Below are 16,343 nucleotides of genomic sequence, written 5' to 3'. Positions count from 1 at the left end.
CTTTTATTCTCTTCTTTTTATCATCTCATTCATTTGAGTTTATCTTTGAAAGTTCCTTTGAACAATGAGTGTCTCTTTCTCTCCCTTGGTTATTAGGTATGCTCTAAACGGTGAAGACATGGGAACATGATGAGGCAGAAGACAATGTCTTAGGTGTTTGTTCAGGTTGATTGAGATCCATGGAGAGATTGAGAGAGAAATAAGAGATGTAGAGAATGTGATGAAAGGAGGGAAGCCTAGAGCAGAAGAGATAACGGAGCACGAAGAAGACAAGAAAACAAACCATTCGGATGATTGTATTCCATGTATTAAAAGTGTACATCTGTGTTGGTATTTATAGTAATGTATATGTGTATAACAGTATACGTTAATTCACTCAACTAATCCTGACCATTACAGCAATTCGTAACGGTTATATCAGATCCAATCCTAAGCATTTATCTTTTCATAAATAGATTTGATCCTACCCGTCTGTCTTTCCGTATATATGTTGAATCCTATCCATCTATGTTTTCATATATTTAATCCTAGCCACTGAATCTCTTTGCGAGTATAGGGTATGTGTAAGTTTATAATTAGTCTAATCTTATTTAAATTCCCATTGGCCGGCTCGTGCTGATGTGGCAAGTAAAACTCAACAGTGGATTTATTGTTATCCTCAAATTCTGGATTTATTGTTGTGTTTTGACAATCTTCTCTATCTTCTGGATTTATTCACATCCAAATACACTTCCACGAGTGTTTATTATCACGAAAACGAAAGTCTGCGTACACTTTTATTCACCAAATGGGGCAAACCGACAATAGCCCATTGGCATGTCCCTTCAAAATAAGTTAAAAAAACAGTATTATAAAAAAACTTATCATATATAGCATGTCGATGCTACTCATTCGATTGTTACTTGATCTCCTCATACTCTCCAAGGCTATCCTTTAACAAGGGTTTCCTCTCCCCAGCGTTCCACTTGTAGTAGATAAACTGTGCAAGGATCTATTATTCTAAAGTCAAGTACAAACATGCACAAATAAATTCTGTTGCTATTCTTTGATCACGATAAATCCTTGAATGTGTCTTTGATACTTGATTCGAATGAGACGATGATTTTGATTTGGCCTCTAACGCATGAAAAGGACGCATCCTGCGTGTTCAATGAATTTCGCAAAAGGATACGAAAAGGTCCAGTAAAACACATGCTGTCGCGTCCAGAAGCCATGGCGCGTTGTCTCTGAGCCGTTTCCATTCCACACTTCTCACGAGGATACTGTGTCCAATTAGTGAATACAGTTTTAGTGAGGACGGGTGAGAGTGACTGAGAGAAAGAAACTGAGTACCTTCCGACGTAGGAAGCATTTCCCAAGATAGCAAGCAAAAACATTATGGGGCTCAAACCCTGATCAGCATCAACGTTGAAAAAGAGTTTGCTAGATGAGAGAAAATCATTACCCACAACAGTCTATCCGTTTGCCATCTCTATACGGCCAACGAAAACCAAAATATTGCAAACGGGAGAAAGAATCACCTCAAGGCTCCCTCTTCTGATCTGCACATATGCAGCTTGTCAGCCAAATCGATTAAAATACTGCAAGCAGAATATGATCAGTTACAATATCTTACGTTCAGTATGATCTGGGGCAGGCGGCCAGCCATGTAGATGACGGCCATCATCCATCCCAGCAAGACACCGAAGGAAGCTTCTCCAAGAATCGGTTTCTGCAGCAACCCCAGTCAGATCACCCAACCTAGATGGGCCCAGAAAGTGAGCACACTCGTGCTTACCTGTAGTGCTTCGAGCACCACTGGGACACGTTCTATCATACCCTTGGCCGGGAGTGGGAGGCTAACGCAGATGCCTACCAGTGCTGCTCGACTATGCTGCGCACGAAGACAAATAGTTGAATTCATTACTTCAGAGAAATCGTCATGCCAGCCCATCTGGGGGAGAAAGAGGACAGACATCAGGCGCAGCGCCTGAATGGAGCTTATAGAGACTTTCGTTGCGAGTAGCTTGAGATAAACATCGAAAAAGGCAAAAAAATACATAAATAGCGCTAGGGGATAGATTAGTGTACGAAATAGAACGAAACAGGGCTCTGTCAGGGAGTTGTGGTCGCCAATACGGTTTCAGATATTGGGTATCGGATATTGAGCGGATATCCAACATCCACCTGATGCTGGATATCGCGACAGATACCGTAGGGTTCAGGACATGTGGGATGCCGGTAGGAAAAATCCGATCTGATATCCGGACATCGATATCCACATCGACATCTTTGAAATTCTTATCGATATCCGTATCGATATCCGTCATGACAGAAATCTGCGCCAAAAATCAATTTCCTGATATCGATTTCTTTGAAATAGGATGCATTGTCCCAAATGAGAGAAATAAACTAAAAATAGTAAAAATATTTCCAAAAAGAAATATAAGGTGAGATGAATTTGCGTTCAATAAACTAACTGTTGACCAAGCTCAACATGTCCATCTGAATTCTTTATTGACTAAATTCATTATCAATAGTTAATATTCTTTGTATAGGTTATTTACATATTTTATTTTTCATGATACAACGATAATTTAGTTTAACTATATATGTAGGATATCAAAAACCTAATAACTGACACTGATATTCGATAGTATCATCCAACACCAGGGACGAAGACAGATACCGGGACATATAATCGTATCGGATATCGGTACTTTAGTAATCTATATTCGATATCATCATATGGTCTACCGTATCCGGATGTAGGTTGACATGGATATCGGATTTCAAATTTCAAAATCCGGCACTGCATCCGTCCAATATCGTCCAATTTTCGGCTTCTTAGAGGACAAATAGATAAAAGAAGAGCGAAGAGAAGACCGAGAGTGACGCCCGGGCCAAGTGGGGTAGGGGTGGGGATTCGGCGTCTAGCAGCAGCGAAGGCTTTGAACCGGTGGGCTCGCTCCAGGGTCCAAAATAGGAACCAATGGTTGGTGCTCCGCTGCCAGCGAATGATCGAGCAGAACTATTGGAATAGACGTCAGCCGAGCTACAAGACGAATAACTTGATGGGACAAATATTCCATTCAGATTTTTTGACTCACGTGTACCAGATGTCGCGCCGTGAGGAAAATGGAATAGGTGCGGTGCGATGCTGCGGCCTTCCAACGTCGACGAGGTTCTTGCTGTCTTCCACAACCTGACAGTGAAATGAAGTGTCAGTAGAAATCCACGCCCTGACTACATATTTGATTCTTAGCCTTTTATTTACTGCTGAAATACTACCGGCGAATGAGGAATCTGTGGACTCATGGCGACGAATTCTGTATTCCGCCACCTCGCTGCGAAGAGGTAATAGAGCGTCTGAAGCACCAAAATCAACGTAACAGTCGTATAAAGCTGCAAATAAAGAGAATATTATTGTCCCCGGCATTTGTCTTCCTTTTTAAGACGAGTTATAGCAGTCGTGGGAACATCTTTACCATAGCCGCGTAGAGTTGGGTTGGCAGCTTCGTGTTTCAGAAGAACGATCGAGGGAGAGAGAGAGAGCATTAGTAAAGTGCAGTAATTCCGATAATCAGATTATGAAAGTTTTCTCTTCCTACCGTTGCGGGCTCGAGCGCGCAACCCACCAGATTGAGTATATCCCTGCGCGTTGAAAAGAGGCGTTCCTTAGTTTTTTAATCAAGGAAAGCTGAAAATAACGAGAATACGAGATAAGGGACGAAACATATTCATATATAGAGTCTAGCAAAAGAGAAAAAAGGAGATAAGTGATGAATTATAGATAGATTCAGAGTCCAACGAAAGAGAAAAGAAATCACAGCTGCGGCGAAACATAGACATACTTAGAGTGTAACGAAAGAGAAAAACAATAAGATAATAAACGATATGTTTAGGTGTGCACAGCCAGAGTAGAGACATACCCGATGGCCCAAGTGCTAAGGAAAAAGAAAGAAACGCCGTGCCCAGACTTGGTCCGATAGTTTGTGATGATCTGAGGGATCTCAGCGACACCCCAGAAAATAAGGGTTGCCATCCCAAGGCAGAAAGACAACTCCTCGCTCGAAGCCATGACTGATCCTTTGAGGAGCTTGTTGACCCTTTTCTTTCTCCAGCTCTATTTCTTCTTCTTGGAGAGGAGGGCTGAAGCTATATATTGGTTATGCCTTAATGTATTGGGAGTTATCCGTGGTAAGGTGTCTTGTTCACATTCAACAAAATGAACAACTGACCTCCACTCAGTGAGAAAGGATAACACCACTTTGCCGTAAACCCATAGGATAACAGCTAAGGGTGAAACCTGTGGTAGGGGGGAGAGTGAATTATAGCATTACAAAGCTATCTAATAACGATGTAGGCTCAAACTGCGGCAGTATTCTAGAGCCACTGGTTTTAGAGCTAGAGTGATCGTTCCGTAAGTCCCAGTGATAGGAAGTGTTTGTCGAGAAGAAGAACGCTACGACGAGGAGCTGGATGTTTCTAGAAGCAAGGTTCTCTAGGACATATTTACAATATGTAAACCTTAAATGTTTTTCATGTTATTTTAAACTTAAATGACAATGTATATATTCATTACATCGGATGTTTCTTGGTGACCTCATCAGTATAGAAAACCCTCGTATTCCTTTCTAGGACGGGAAGGAGTTTCTTGTTCCCTGCTCAAAGGCTACCCCCTCTCTACCATTGTTAGAGGCATTCTGCTCACGAGAGATCCATCATTGTTCATCTGCGAAGCCAAGGTAAGAGCTTCTTGAAACCTTGTTTTTCTGAAGACCTGCAGAGATGAGGTGATACAAAAATCATCTACATTTCTTGACAGAATTAATGCATGCGATGCGTGCGTGTGAGTTGTTCTGTGTGCGTTGGACAGAGAGAGAAAAGGAAGAACAAAAAGAGAGAGAATGAGAGAGACAGAGAAAAAGAGAGAGACTGGGAGAGAGAAAGAGAAAGAGAAAGAAAGGGGCGGAGGGAGAGAAATTGAGAGGGAGAGAGAAATAGAAAGAAAGGGAGGGAGGGAGGGAGGGGGGGAGGGAGGGAGAGAGGGAGAGAGAGAGGGAGAGAAATAGAGAGAGAAAGAGAGAAAGAGAGAGAGAGAGAGAGAGAGAGAGAGAGAGAGAGAGAGAGAGAACGAAAGGGAGGGAGGGAGAGAAAGGGACAGAGACAGAGAAAGAGAGAGAGAAATAGAAAGAAAGGGAGGGAGGGAGGGAGAGAGAGAGAGAGAGAGAGAGAGAGGGAGAGAGAGAGAGAGGGAGAGGGAGAGAGGGAGAGAGAGAGGGAGAGAGAGAGAGGGAGAGAGAGAGAGAGAGAGAGAGAGAGAGGGGAGGGAGGGAGAGAAATGGAGAGAGAGAGAGAGAGAGAGGGAGAAAGGGAGGGAGGGAGAGAAAGAGAAAGACAGAAAAAAAAAAGAGAAAGAAAGGGAGAGAGAGGGAGATAAAGAGAGAAAGGAAGAGAAAGGAGATTGAGAAAGAGAGAAAGGAAGAGAAATGGAAAGGAAAGTAGATAAAGCGATACAAAGGGAGAGAAAGAGAGAGAAATGGAGAGAGAGAAGGAGATAGAGAGGGTGAGAGATAAACAGAGAAAAAAGAGAGAGACATAGATGCGTTGGAATCTAAATAAGCTCTTGAAATAGAGACAACGACAATATGATGTCCAGATGATTAGTTTTCCAATCGCATAACTTCGCAAACAATGTTTTAGTGTTTGGAAGCCAATGTAGGATGAGATGGGAAAACATAACATACTACTCGCATATATCTCAGAGTAAGGTCATCATCCAGATGAAATCTCGATCAAAAGATGACAGAGATTACATGGATATAATATACAAAAGAGCTAAAGGAAGATCGCCTCAACATGGGTGTTTCCACATTTAGAGAGACACGGCATCAAAATCCCTCTAAATATTATTATTGGAGTTAATGGATGAATTTATTTTCTCAATATAACCTGTCCTGATTTTAATGGATTCATGTCCATTACCTTTTGAGAAACATTGTGATTTTATATTGGAAAAGGATTATTTTCCTTTTTATGGAGACTAGTTAAAGACATTTTACTGGACAATTATTTCGTGCATTCGGATAATTTAATGGCTTAGTATTCAATATTTTACCATTTAAAAAATTTAATTGTATTTAAGGGTAAATTTATTCAAATGAAGTTGATTTATTTTTTAAGGGTAAATTAATCAAAAATCAAAATTTCATGTTTAATAAGGTATTCGATTGTTGTCGTCGAGTCATCCAACTATCCTATAAAAATATGTAAAGAAACCTGTAGTGTTAGATATATCGGTTACATATCTCACTAAGAACAGCCCAGGTATGATACAATCATGATAAAATATCTCACTTCCACAACCAAAACTAGGTCTCATATCTCTTACTAAAAAGGTTTTCCTCTCACTATGCTTGGTTCTACGAAGCCGTGAGGTGCTAATGTTGATTTTTGATTACGAAGCCGTGGCTGTGCGAAATGTTGATTATGCTTGGTTCTACAAAGCCGTGACTCAAGGGAGGGAAAATTTTCTTTTTTGGGTTTGAAATGATGATTGTATGAACATTATAAGATCATTCTATTAGCATATGAACATTTCTTCTTACATATGAACATTATATTTAATGATGATTCTATTAACATATGTGGAATATGGTCACCGTAACAGGCAGGGATATGGATACACTGATGAAGGCAAATTGTGTAATAATTTTAATGTTTGAAATTTTAATTTGGATAAAATCAAATTAATTTGATAAAAGATATAAAAATCACTCAGATGTAAAGTTAGATCAAGCTCGTCTCCACAGGGACTGGCATTTAGATGTGAATTTAATAGTTGTTATTAAGGCTGGTGATTATGGTAAGTGATACGAAAGAGAATAAGACAAAAAGAGAAAATATATGGTATTCTCAAGAGGTTTTTATAGATCTTAAAGATAATAGGGGAGTAGGATATTGAAATGAATTGATAGAATTACAGTTAAGAATGATATTAGTGTAGGTAGTACAAAATATAGAGAAGACTAATGAAATGGATATAATAGTAAAATATAATTGAATAGAGACTAACAGATTAATTATTAAGTAATGTGCTATATGAGAATAAGAAATAAATATAAGGATAATGATATTAAGACCTCAGTTAGATAGGGAATAAGGAGTTCATTAATCGCACTAGTTATTGTTATAAGAAGTAAAGAGATGAATAGAAGAGAGAAAAGAAGTGTTATAAAGATATAACAAATAAGGACTCATATATATATAGTTGGATGCAGGATAAGGAGATAGAGAAATACTTATATACATGTATATCCTAAGAGTTTAATCTTAACAGGGTTTGTAGGTTTTTGATATAATTAACTAGCTATCTTGATAAGGAGAGAGGTTCAGAGAGAATAAATGGGGCAAGTAAGGGTAACTAAGGAGTATATATATGACTAAAAGTCACAATTGGTAATAGAAGATGATCTATATAGGTGTATTATTTATTATATGGTTAATACATACATATATATATTAATTTTTTTATTCCTGAAATTCGAAGGACATATTGATGGAGGACCATCCAGTAGAACACGTCCAGACTCTTCATCAGCCACGTCGCGAAGCCTGAGCTAACGAGAAGAATCTAAGCTTTCGTTATCCAGTTTGATGATTTCTGAGTTTTTGCGTTACCATGTTTTAGCGTTGTTTGATCATTTTAATGCATCTTAGCATCACTTTGTTCATTATAGAGGTTGCCCCTTTCACTATTGTCTCAGGCGTCCTCTAATGCCATCGCGTTTTATGTTATTTACCTTGTTTTAATCTGTAGGGGAGAGGCCTTGTTGGACCCTTCCCTATGGTGGCCCATTAGGGCACCCATATTCCCTTCCTTTACAAGGAGAAGGGGGGTGGACGTGGGACTGGTTGTAGTTGTTGTTTTGAAAGAAAACATGTTGTTCATTGTTGTGGTTAGGGTTTGTTTTCCTTCGTTCTATCATCTTCCTCCTAGGAGAAGATAGTGGTGCCTTCCTGACGTGCATCCAAATCAACAATGCCCTGAAAAGCCCTGCAGTACTGCTCGTAGCCTCATCTCTTGTCCAGACGTTTACGACCGCGAGTTGCTCCCCTGAACCCGCGCAAGCCATTGTCGTTGTTTTGTCGACCCTGCACAACTCCTCTCAAGGCATTGGAGGATCCCATATGATCGGCAGCCTCTACTCTTCTCCTGGACATCCATGATCGCGAGTTGCTTCCCTGAACCCGCGCAAACCATTGCCGTTGTTCTATCGATCCCATGCAACTCCTCTCTATTAACATAACTATAGGTAATGATGACAAGCCACATTCTCCAAGCCCAAGACACATGCCTGTCAGACGGAGTCGCCAGTCGTATGCCTCTGCTGACCAGAAGCGAAGTCGGCGTCCCTGCACACCTCGCAATACCTGTCCAGAGGATGTGGTGCTTACCTGCCGCCGTCAGCTGTACGCCTCGGTTGACGTGAAGACCTCGAAGCTTGTAGAGACAACGAATGTGCGCCGCATGTTGCTTTGGACGACGTCCCTCACTACCGGGCCTATACCAAAGCGGACATCTGCCTTGCAGTCCCAAGGCACTCCTCGTCTATTGAGAGACGGCGCCACGAAGGCTGACGTGCGTCATCATGCCAAGTGGCACAATGACGCCTAGTCGGTAGGTATTAACATTAATACCCTGAACCGCCCTTGGCGCCTATAAATACTGGACGATTCAGCGTCTTCTGCTATGGGATTTCTCTTCCTCTTATCCAGTTCTTCCGCTTCGTCCATCTCTCTCTCTCTACATATCTTCGTTCACTCTCCTTCATTCTGCACCATATTCCAACACTCTCAAGGCATTCGAGGATCACGTCTGATCGGCGGCCTCATCTCTTGTCTCGGACGTCCATGATCGCAATTTGCTCCCCTGAACCCGCGCAGGCCATTGTGGTGGGGACCACAACACCCACGCGCCTCCGGTCCAACGGGACATGGTCTCCCCACTGGTGGAGACTGGTCGGAGCGCTCACCCAGGACGACCAATGGATAAAGACCCAAATTTTATTTATTTTTGATATATACCCCTACGTAACAAACTGCCTTCTTCCTCTTCCTTCCGCCGATCGCTCGCCCCTTCTATCTGAACACTTGGAACCTTCTTTTTTTGAAAATCAGAATGAAATTTTTAGTTGTGCTCTTGGTGTAGTCATGTCTGGATCTGCCAGGAACCTCCGATCGATGTCGCTGCCGCCTGTAGCCGCTGCCGTTGAAGGGGAATCTGAGTGCCCGTCGTCGCCTACTGCGAACGATGGTTATGGACCTACTGCCCTCGGCCTGAAGCTGTTGTGGTTCCTGAACCATCACCCTGAGGCTTGCCGCTCCGCCGCCCTGTTGCCACGCCGCCATTGCCACATTATCTTTCTTCCCTTTTCCGCTCTCCCATTGACATCCCGTCGCCTGCACTCCCACTCCCCACTCTTATCCTATTTCTCCTTCCCCTTTGGGGCGCCCACCAGCGAAGATCTTCATCTTCATTTTCTCCACACCTCCTCCATCTTCGTCTTCCCTCCTCTTCCTCTACTCCACTCATCTTCTCCATCATCGTTCTCCCTCTCCTTCGCCTGCTCCACTCTTCTACTCCCCTCCTATCTGGGCAACCCGAATCCTCCAGGTCTCTACTGACTAATTGGCTCCTTCTGTCTCCATCTTCGTTCCCCTGGGCTAGTATCGATTAGGCACTCCCCCTTTTGTTGCTGTTGTCAAATCTCGTTCCACTCCTTGTCACTCTCTTTGACGTCATCTTCGTACTCACCAGGCCAATATTCATCCCTGACGCCTGGACTCGGTACGGAGCCTCATCACGTGAATAGCTGCAGAGAGGGATCTATTTTCCCTTGGTTCGCTGCCGTCCCTATTATCGCCAGCTGCAAGAAGACATGGTCGTTCTGTTCTTTTGGTGCGAATTTGTGCGAATTGTTCGTTCTGTTCAGATTTCCGAACAGAACAAAAACGAATTCGAACAAAACATCTAACAGACCCGTGTTCTGTTCTTTTGTTCGCTTTGTGCGAATTTTAGTCTAATTTTGTGCAAATGTGCGAATTTGTGCGAATGTGCGAACTTTGTTCGTTTTTGTAAAAGAAAAAGAACCGAACAAAGAACAAGGGCCTGTGCGGTTCTTTTGTGCGAATTTTGTGCTCGTTTCAAACGAACAGAACAGAATGACTATTACTAGCTGCAAGTTGTCATCGTGCATCGAACATTCTCCAACGTTGCCGCTCTTCCAGGTTCATCTCCTCTCCTCTGCTCCTTACTTTAATACTTCATTTAATATGCTCGCTTTTGCCTTTGCGACGGGGTACTTCCATTGTCTTGAGTATTAGTATAGTGGATAGCAATTCATGAGCACCGATCAAGGATATTGACCGGGGAGCTACTCAAGTGGTATACGTTCAATACGACACCGATAGACAGTGCTCCCGTCCTCGAACGAGGTTGGGGCCCATCTTCATCACTAAGTTACAATAACTCCATAATTCTTGATTCGTTTGTTGGAATCTTGGTTGCCTTCTCATTGATATACAATCTGCTCCCTTTACTAACGCATCTTTTGGATAGTAGTCCTACATCACATTGTCGTTGTTTTGTTGATCTCGGGAAACTCATCTCAAGGCATCCGAGGATCACGTCGGATTGGCGGCCTCATCTCTAGTCCCGGTGTCCATGATAGCAAGCTGCACCCATGGGCTCTGCGTAACCATTGACGCTTGTTTTGTTGTTCCAGTGCAACTCCTTCCCAAGGCGCTCGAAGACCACGTCTGATTGGCACCTGTATATCCTGCATCTGTGGTGCATCCAATTGCATCTCCGGAGCCCGACATCTCAAGGAGAATTTCCCCCTCTCCCCTACTGTGACAAAATAACGATACCAACGGCCAGAGGACTTCCCAATCTGACCGTACCCACACTTCCGGCCGACTTCAACTGGATTTCGACGGAATCCTGCATCAGCTTCCTGTACGTCTCATGTTTGTCTTCTGCTCATCTATGCCGAGACCCCGGGTCCGCTACCTGTTTGGTTCTGAATCCTCCGCTCTCGGAGTCCTTCGCTCAAAGTCTGCCTGGTTGCCCTACCAACGGCTGATAGTTATCAGGGCTTGGACTGAATAGTGCCAGAACTTCTTTGGTGCCACCTTTGTCTTCGACACATCTGCATGCAATTCATCACGTCGCTGACCGCCGCGATCTACTCACGCTCGGTAATCCTTGATCCTCCTTTGCGGACGTGGTCTACCACGATCATCCGGGTCAGACGTTCAAGTCAATTATCTTCTCCCCTTTATTTTTTGATATTATCATCTCCGTCAGTGCTGATCTTCGATTGCTCTACTGCTTTGAGTGATACATATGTCGGTAGGATTAGCCACCACTTACGTATTAGAAATTCTTATTGTTGGTGTCGGATCAGTGTTGTTCACGGTGACGGAAGTGGACGCTCACGGACGCTGAACGTCCCCCTCTTCGTCCGCCTTTGAACTGCTTACGCAGATCATTGGGAGCCGACCGTGCTAGACCTCCCCCATGTAGTTATCTGCACCTACGTCTGGATCAGACTGTTGGCTCATGTACTTCTTGTTGAACTTTTAAGTGAGTTTGATTTCATTACATCTCATTTTTCTTGCCCATTCCTTGTGGTGTGACATGAGCCGCACGATTCTGGCGCGTCGTATTACATCACATATAAGGGTAATTCTATTGACACCCAAGAGGTGTTCGATAGAATGCCTGAAAGAAACCAAAATCAGAGGTGTATTTTTTAAATTTAGGTATATATACTTTTTTATAAGGAAAATCAGGAACTTATATAAATCTATGGATATCTTTGAATGCGTACAAGGGGCTTGAAGAAATGCCTAACCAAAAGAGATTCATGAAAAAATAACGAAATCAATCTTCTCTTCTATTCAAATTAAAATTAATAAATGCAGTAATATTGATCAAATGGTTTCTCCCATATTTGAGCAGAAGTCTGATTTGATTCACCCTGATTTGACGAGCAAGGGTGGCAGCGTCGGTCATCACCGCCTAACCTTGGTGTGCCACCCCTTGGTTCTTCTCCTCTGTGCTGACACAAATTCTTCATCTTCTTCAGCCTCCTTTGGTGCCGTCCAGATCTCTAGGAGGGGTGAGAGGGGTGTCACAACCCTCCTATTACTCTTGTTTCTACCACAAGGTTCCTCCACCACTGCTAAAATCCAGATCAAAGGATGGTGGCATTAGGCCTTCAAAATCCCTCTTTAAGGGGTCAAGAGAGGTTCTCTCGGCCCCTAAGAGGGTCAAACTTGATCCAACCGCTCCGGTGGGCCCGTTGTATCAACATGTGGTCCCTTCGTCGGCAGCCTTTGCCGGCCGGCCGAAAGGAAGACGGTTGGGGGGCGAAGAAAGATGGTATTGCCCCCAGCCGTTCGATCTCCCCTTAAAATTGTTCAATGACTGCGATTAAATTGCAGTTGTAAACCCCTTTTAAGTCGGTATACCCCTTCTTCGCCACATCAGCTTCTTAGTCAGCCTGCCCCATTAGCCGCCTGTGTTTTTTTGCCTGTTTGTGTGGCCCCTAGTCTGTGTAAGCACATTGCAACGAATAAAAACTTAATGAAAAATTAAAAAATATTTAAAATTCATGTGTATTAAATCTCAGCATCAGATCTTCTTGAAGAGGATTGGACGCTTGAGATTAGATCAAAGTCTTTGAAGAAAGCCTATTATGACTCGTGATTTGGCCCAAATCAGCGCGAGGCCTGATCAATATTTCTTTTCTTCTTCTTATGAGCGCAGCCCATTCAGCCACAGTCATTTTAAAACTCCTTTCCCACCCTATGCGGAGCTAAAACTTAATCCCATATCGGAGTATATTCAAATATTTAACACTACATATTTTGCTTGACGATATGGGATGAAATAAATACTCCCCTCTCATGCATGAGCACATGCCTATGTGTGGGCCTCATGGGCCTTTCATGTCTCTCTATGTGGCTCCTTGTCGGATTGCTTGGGCTTGTGTTGGGCACACTGCTTGTGACGATGAATGGGCTTGAGCGCCTTGTGTTCACCCCCCTATGGGTGGTTTGGCTGCTGCGCCCTAGCCCAGCCTAGATGCTGGCGTAAAACACTTTTTTTTTCTTTTCCCTGAAAAAGATAAGCTGACAAAATAAACGAAGATAAAAATCATTAAAAGTTTTAAACATACTTTCAATGAGAATTAGAGGGTTTGTAAATTATGCTACATGTTATATTAAAAAGCGTTTTTTTGAAATTGATTCATCCAATGGAAGAGATTGAAATTCATATAAAGATGAGGATAATATAAGTAAAATGATCTCAAATTGGCATTAGAAGATGCATGATTTCATGATGCATTTCGAGTTTAACATACACTTATTTTGCACCTAGATTTAATTATTCTATTTTTTATTCATTATACTATATATTCTAGCCTGTTATAGGCTGAACAAGAGTGTCTAGATTGATGGATCAAGAAAATCATGATATCTAGGTGCTTGTCATGTCAAGTTCAAGAAGGCTGTTGCTGGAAGTAATGAAATACACAAGACTCTATGTTTCTGATAAATAAAACCATACAATCAAAATATCCGAAATATAAATTTGGGGAGCGCTTTACAGTTAGGACGGGTAGTACATCACAATCTTCTTATGACGCATTAAAAGTAATAAAAATCTGTGGCTTAATAGGATACATTGCATTATACATTAGGAAAGAGACTGACATAATTGAAAACACTAAAAAAAATGAGATAAAATAATAGTAATCTAATATTAATTTAGGATAAAAGATAAACTTGAACGTTAGAAATGCTTAAGAAGGAACTGAATGTAGCTGTAGATAAGTTGATTTTTCTTGCAGGTTTAATGCTTATCTTAGTGTCTAATAATTACATGCAGATCCCCTTGTTGGTAGCTACATGTATTATAATCAATGTATGGAAATTATATTAGCACAAAAACATGAAGTTGTAACAACATGAAGTAATTGAATTTATGAAGTACAATCTGGTCAGTGTGGCTTTAAGACACAGGGGTACCGAGACTAAATGTCAGCCATTATGATATATTTTTTTATCAATGAGGTTATCATGACCATATCTAAAACATAAGTTTGATAAATATTCTATTTTATTGAGTATATTGGCCTCCTATAAAATAGTTAAAAATACCCAAAAATTAAACCACATCTAAATAATTATAAATATATATTTCCAATAATATTTTCTCTCCCATTAGCTACTTGATGTAGCAAGTTGGAACAAAAAACTTAAACTGACATATTAAACCCAATTTTAGGTTTATCAGGGAATGAATAAGGTTGTCCATTAGTTTTTTTGGGATTCTATAACTAGTTTGTACATTGACATACGGGGCTAGATGTCGACCCACATAAATTTTTTTCAAAAGTGTTGATATACTTGAGTTTCTTGCTTTTATGAAAAGTATTGTAGGGAGTATCAATCGGTAGCACTAATTTTGTATTGCCCATGCAAGCTAGACAGAGGCACCTCCATCTCCTCCTTTCTTATCTTTTATTCTAACAACATAGATATCTAAAATTTCTGAGGTTGCGTTGCTATTTCTGGAGGCTGGGTACATTAATGGCGAAAATAGAATGCTCCAAGGAATCAAAAGATGGAAGAATTTATTCTGCACGAGGTGATCTAATGCTGCACTGTTTTAGATTCCACCAGGATCGACTCATATCGATTCCACATAGTGAATGGATTTTGGATTGCCAACCTAGCCTAAGAAATCCATCACATTAAGATTGTTACTTTAGATTCAAACACAGCCCAGGTCACAGAAAAAAGCTACTATGTTCCTTTATGCCACCTCAGGGACACTGTGCACTTGCCTTGCTTCTCCCTTGCAAATAAATGGCCATTTGATAAGCACGAGAAGCCCATCTAAAATAAGGGGAAAAATTCATTAAGTTAATAACCTATGTGTTAAAATATAGAAATTATGTATGGGTGAGGAAAATATTTTGGGTCCCTATATATGTAAGTAATCTGTAATATAAACCTTAACTCATGCTGTATAAATATTACCTATTTCCTTTCATATATATGGATGCGTGTAAAGCATATTTATCATTAAATTGACAGTTGAGAATCCCACTTTCCATTTAGTTGCTTCATCTGTAATAGGGAATGAATAGACATGGAGGGGAGACAAGCACAAGAAGAAGAAGACAAGAAAGAAGAGCGTTCACGTTTCAGAGTGTGTCGTGGAGAGATATATCGAGAGTGGCGCGCAGGAAGAGGCGGTTGATAAGCCTAACATTGGTGTGTAAAATATGTCGTTGTTTGGGCTTTTAGACTTATGCAATAAAGTTTATAATTTCTCTTAATCACTAAATGCTCTGTATAGAGCAAGCAAGGAGTCGAACCAAAGGGAGGCCCTTTGAAAGAGTTTTTATCCTTATTCAAATGAATTAATTCTAGAATGAATTCCTTTTTGCATTTAATGGTCCTTAATTGTGTTAATTTTGTTTTATAATTAATCAAATTAATCAAAAGCTTAATACTGATCTTAATATTTTCGTTCGAGACACTTTAGATAGGATAATTTTGATTCTTGAATCAGAGTAATTCGAACTATCATGATTTAAATCAATCAGATTTATCAACACAATTGTTTATGTATTAAAATCAGGAATTTATAAGCAAGAAAGGGGATTTTGAAATTGGGCTTGAAGATGGACGGATTTTTCAATGCGAATTTTGATTTAGGTTTTTTATATGTTGAATTGAATTTTCAAACAATCAATTTCTAGGTATAGAGAGAGAAAGTGGATGAATTAATCTAGAGAGGGAAAGTAGAAGAGTTTGGAGGAAAATGAATTAAAGATGAAATTCGACCCTAATCTAGAGATCTTAGATTCAATATGAGATGAAAATCAATGTGGAACTATGAACTAAGAGTCAGATCTTGAATCAAATCAAATTCCAATGCTAATCAGTATTAAAACCATCCCCAAGGGCATGTACATTTGGCCCATGCCTTGGCATTCTAAAATCGTTTAAGAAGTTCAAACAGTGAAGAAGAAAGTTACAACTTTGAAGATTGAACCAAGATTTGTCGACTTCAGAAGCAGCACCTGTGTCCTTCCTGGCCAATTTCTTGGGGGAAAGCTTCCTCGGTGACTTTCCCTTTCCTCCCAACCTCTATTTCAAGATCCAACTGTATGGACCATAGAGGGTGAAAAGACCAACCTATCCTCAAAATTTGTGTGCAATCGGAAGGCTAGTTATCAAGATATCGCCATTTTACTAGCGATTAATCCTGG

General features: G+C 41.0%; 1 protein-coding gene across 2 annotated transcripts; it reads right to left on the bottom strand.

The window, feature by feature from the left end:
* Nucleotides 1-725: 725 nt before the first annotated feature.
* LOC144707001 (vacuolar lysine transporter YPQ1-like) lies at nt 726-4,331 on the bottom strand. Of its 2 annotated transcripts, none has more exons than XM_078580115.1 (12): nt 3,912-4,331; nt 3,591-3,633; nt 3,468-3,494; nt 3,271-3,384; nt 3,096-3,184; nt 2,866-3,010; nt 1,778-1,873; nt 1,616-1,711; nt 1,521-1,541; nt 1,333-1,391; nt 1,172-1,262; nt 726-991 (listed from the first exon to the last, which is right to left on the bottom strand). In XM_078580115.1, exons 1-12 carry the CDS (start codon nt 4,058-4,060, stop codon nt 899-901), a joined length of 1,023 nt encoding a protein of 340 aa, XP_078436241.1. In that variant the 5' UTR covers nt 4,061-4,331; the 3' UTR covers nt 726-898. The 2 variants fall into 2 exon arrangements, with proteins under 2 accessions (XP_078436241.1, XP_078436240.1); XM_078580114.1 differs by having other exon boundaries at nt 3,090-3,184; nt 3,912-4,321.
* Between the last annotated feature and the right edge of the window lie 12,012 nt (nt 4,332-16,343).

The sequence above is a fragment of the Wolffia australiana genome, chromosome 8 (assembly GCF_029677425.1).
Source record: "Wolffia australiana isolate 7733 chromosome 8, ASM2967742v1".
Lineage (NCBI taxonomy): Eukaryota > Viridiplantae > Streptophyta > Magnoliopsida > Alismatales > Araceae > Wolffia > Wolffia australiana.
Note: the sequence above shows the minus strand (reverse complement) of the source record. Positions and strands in the feature narration are given on the sequence as shown.

Bases quoted from the DNA above. Each gene is read 5' to 3' on its own strand.
- LOC144707001 (XM_078580114.1), bottom strand. From the start codon at position 4,060: ATGGCTTCGAGCGAGGAGTTGTCTTTCTGCCTTGGGATGGCAACCCTT. The intron at 3,634-3,911 runs GTATGTCTCTAC...TTCAACGCGCAG, and splicing joins CTTAGCACTTGGGCCATCGG to GGATATACTCAATCTGGTGG. The intron at 1,712-1,777 runs GTAAGCACGAGT...GGGTTGCTGCAG, and splicing joins TGGTGCTCGAAGCACTACAG to AAACCGATTCTTGGAGAAGC.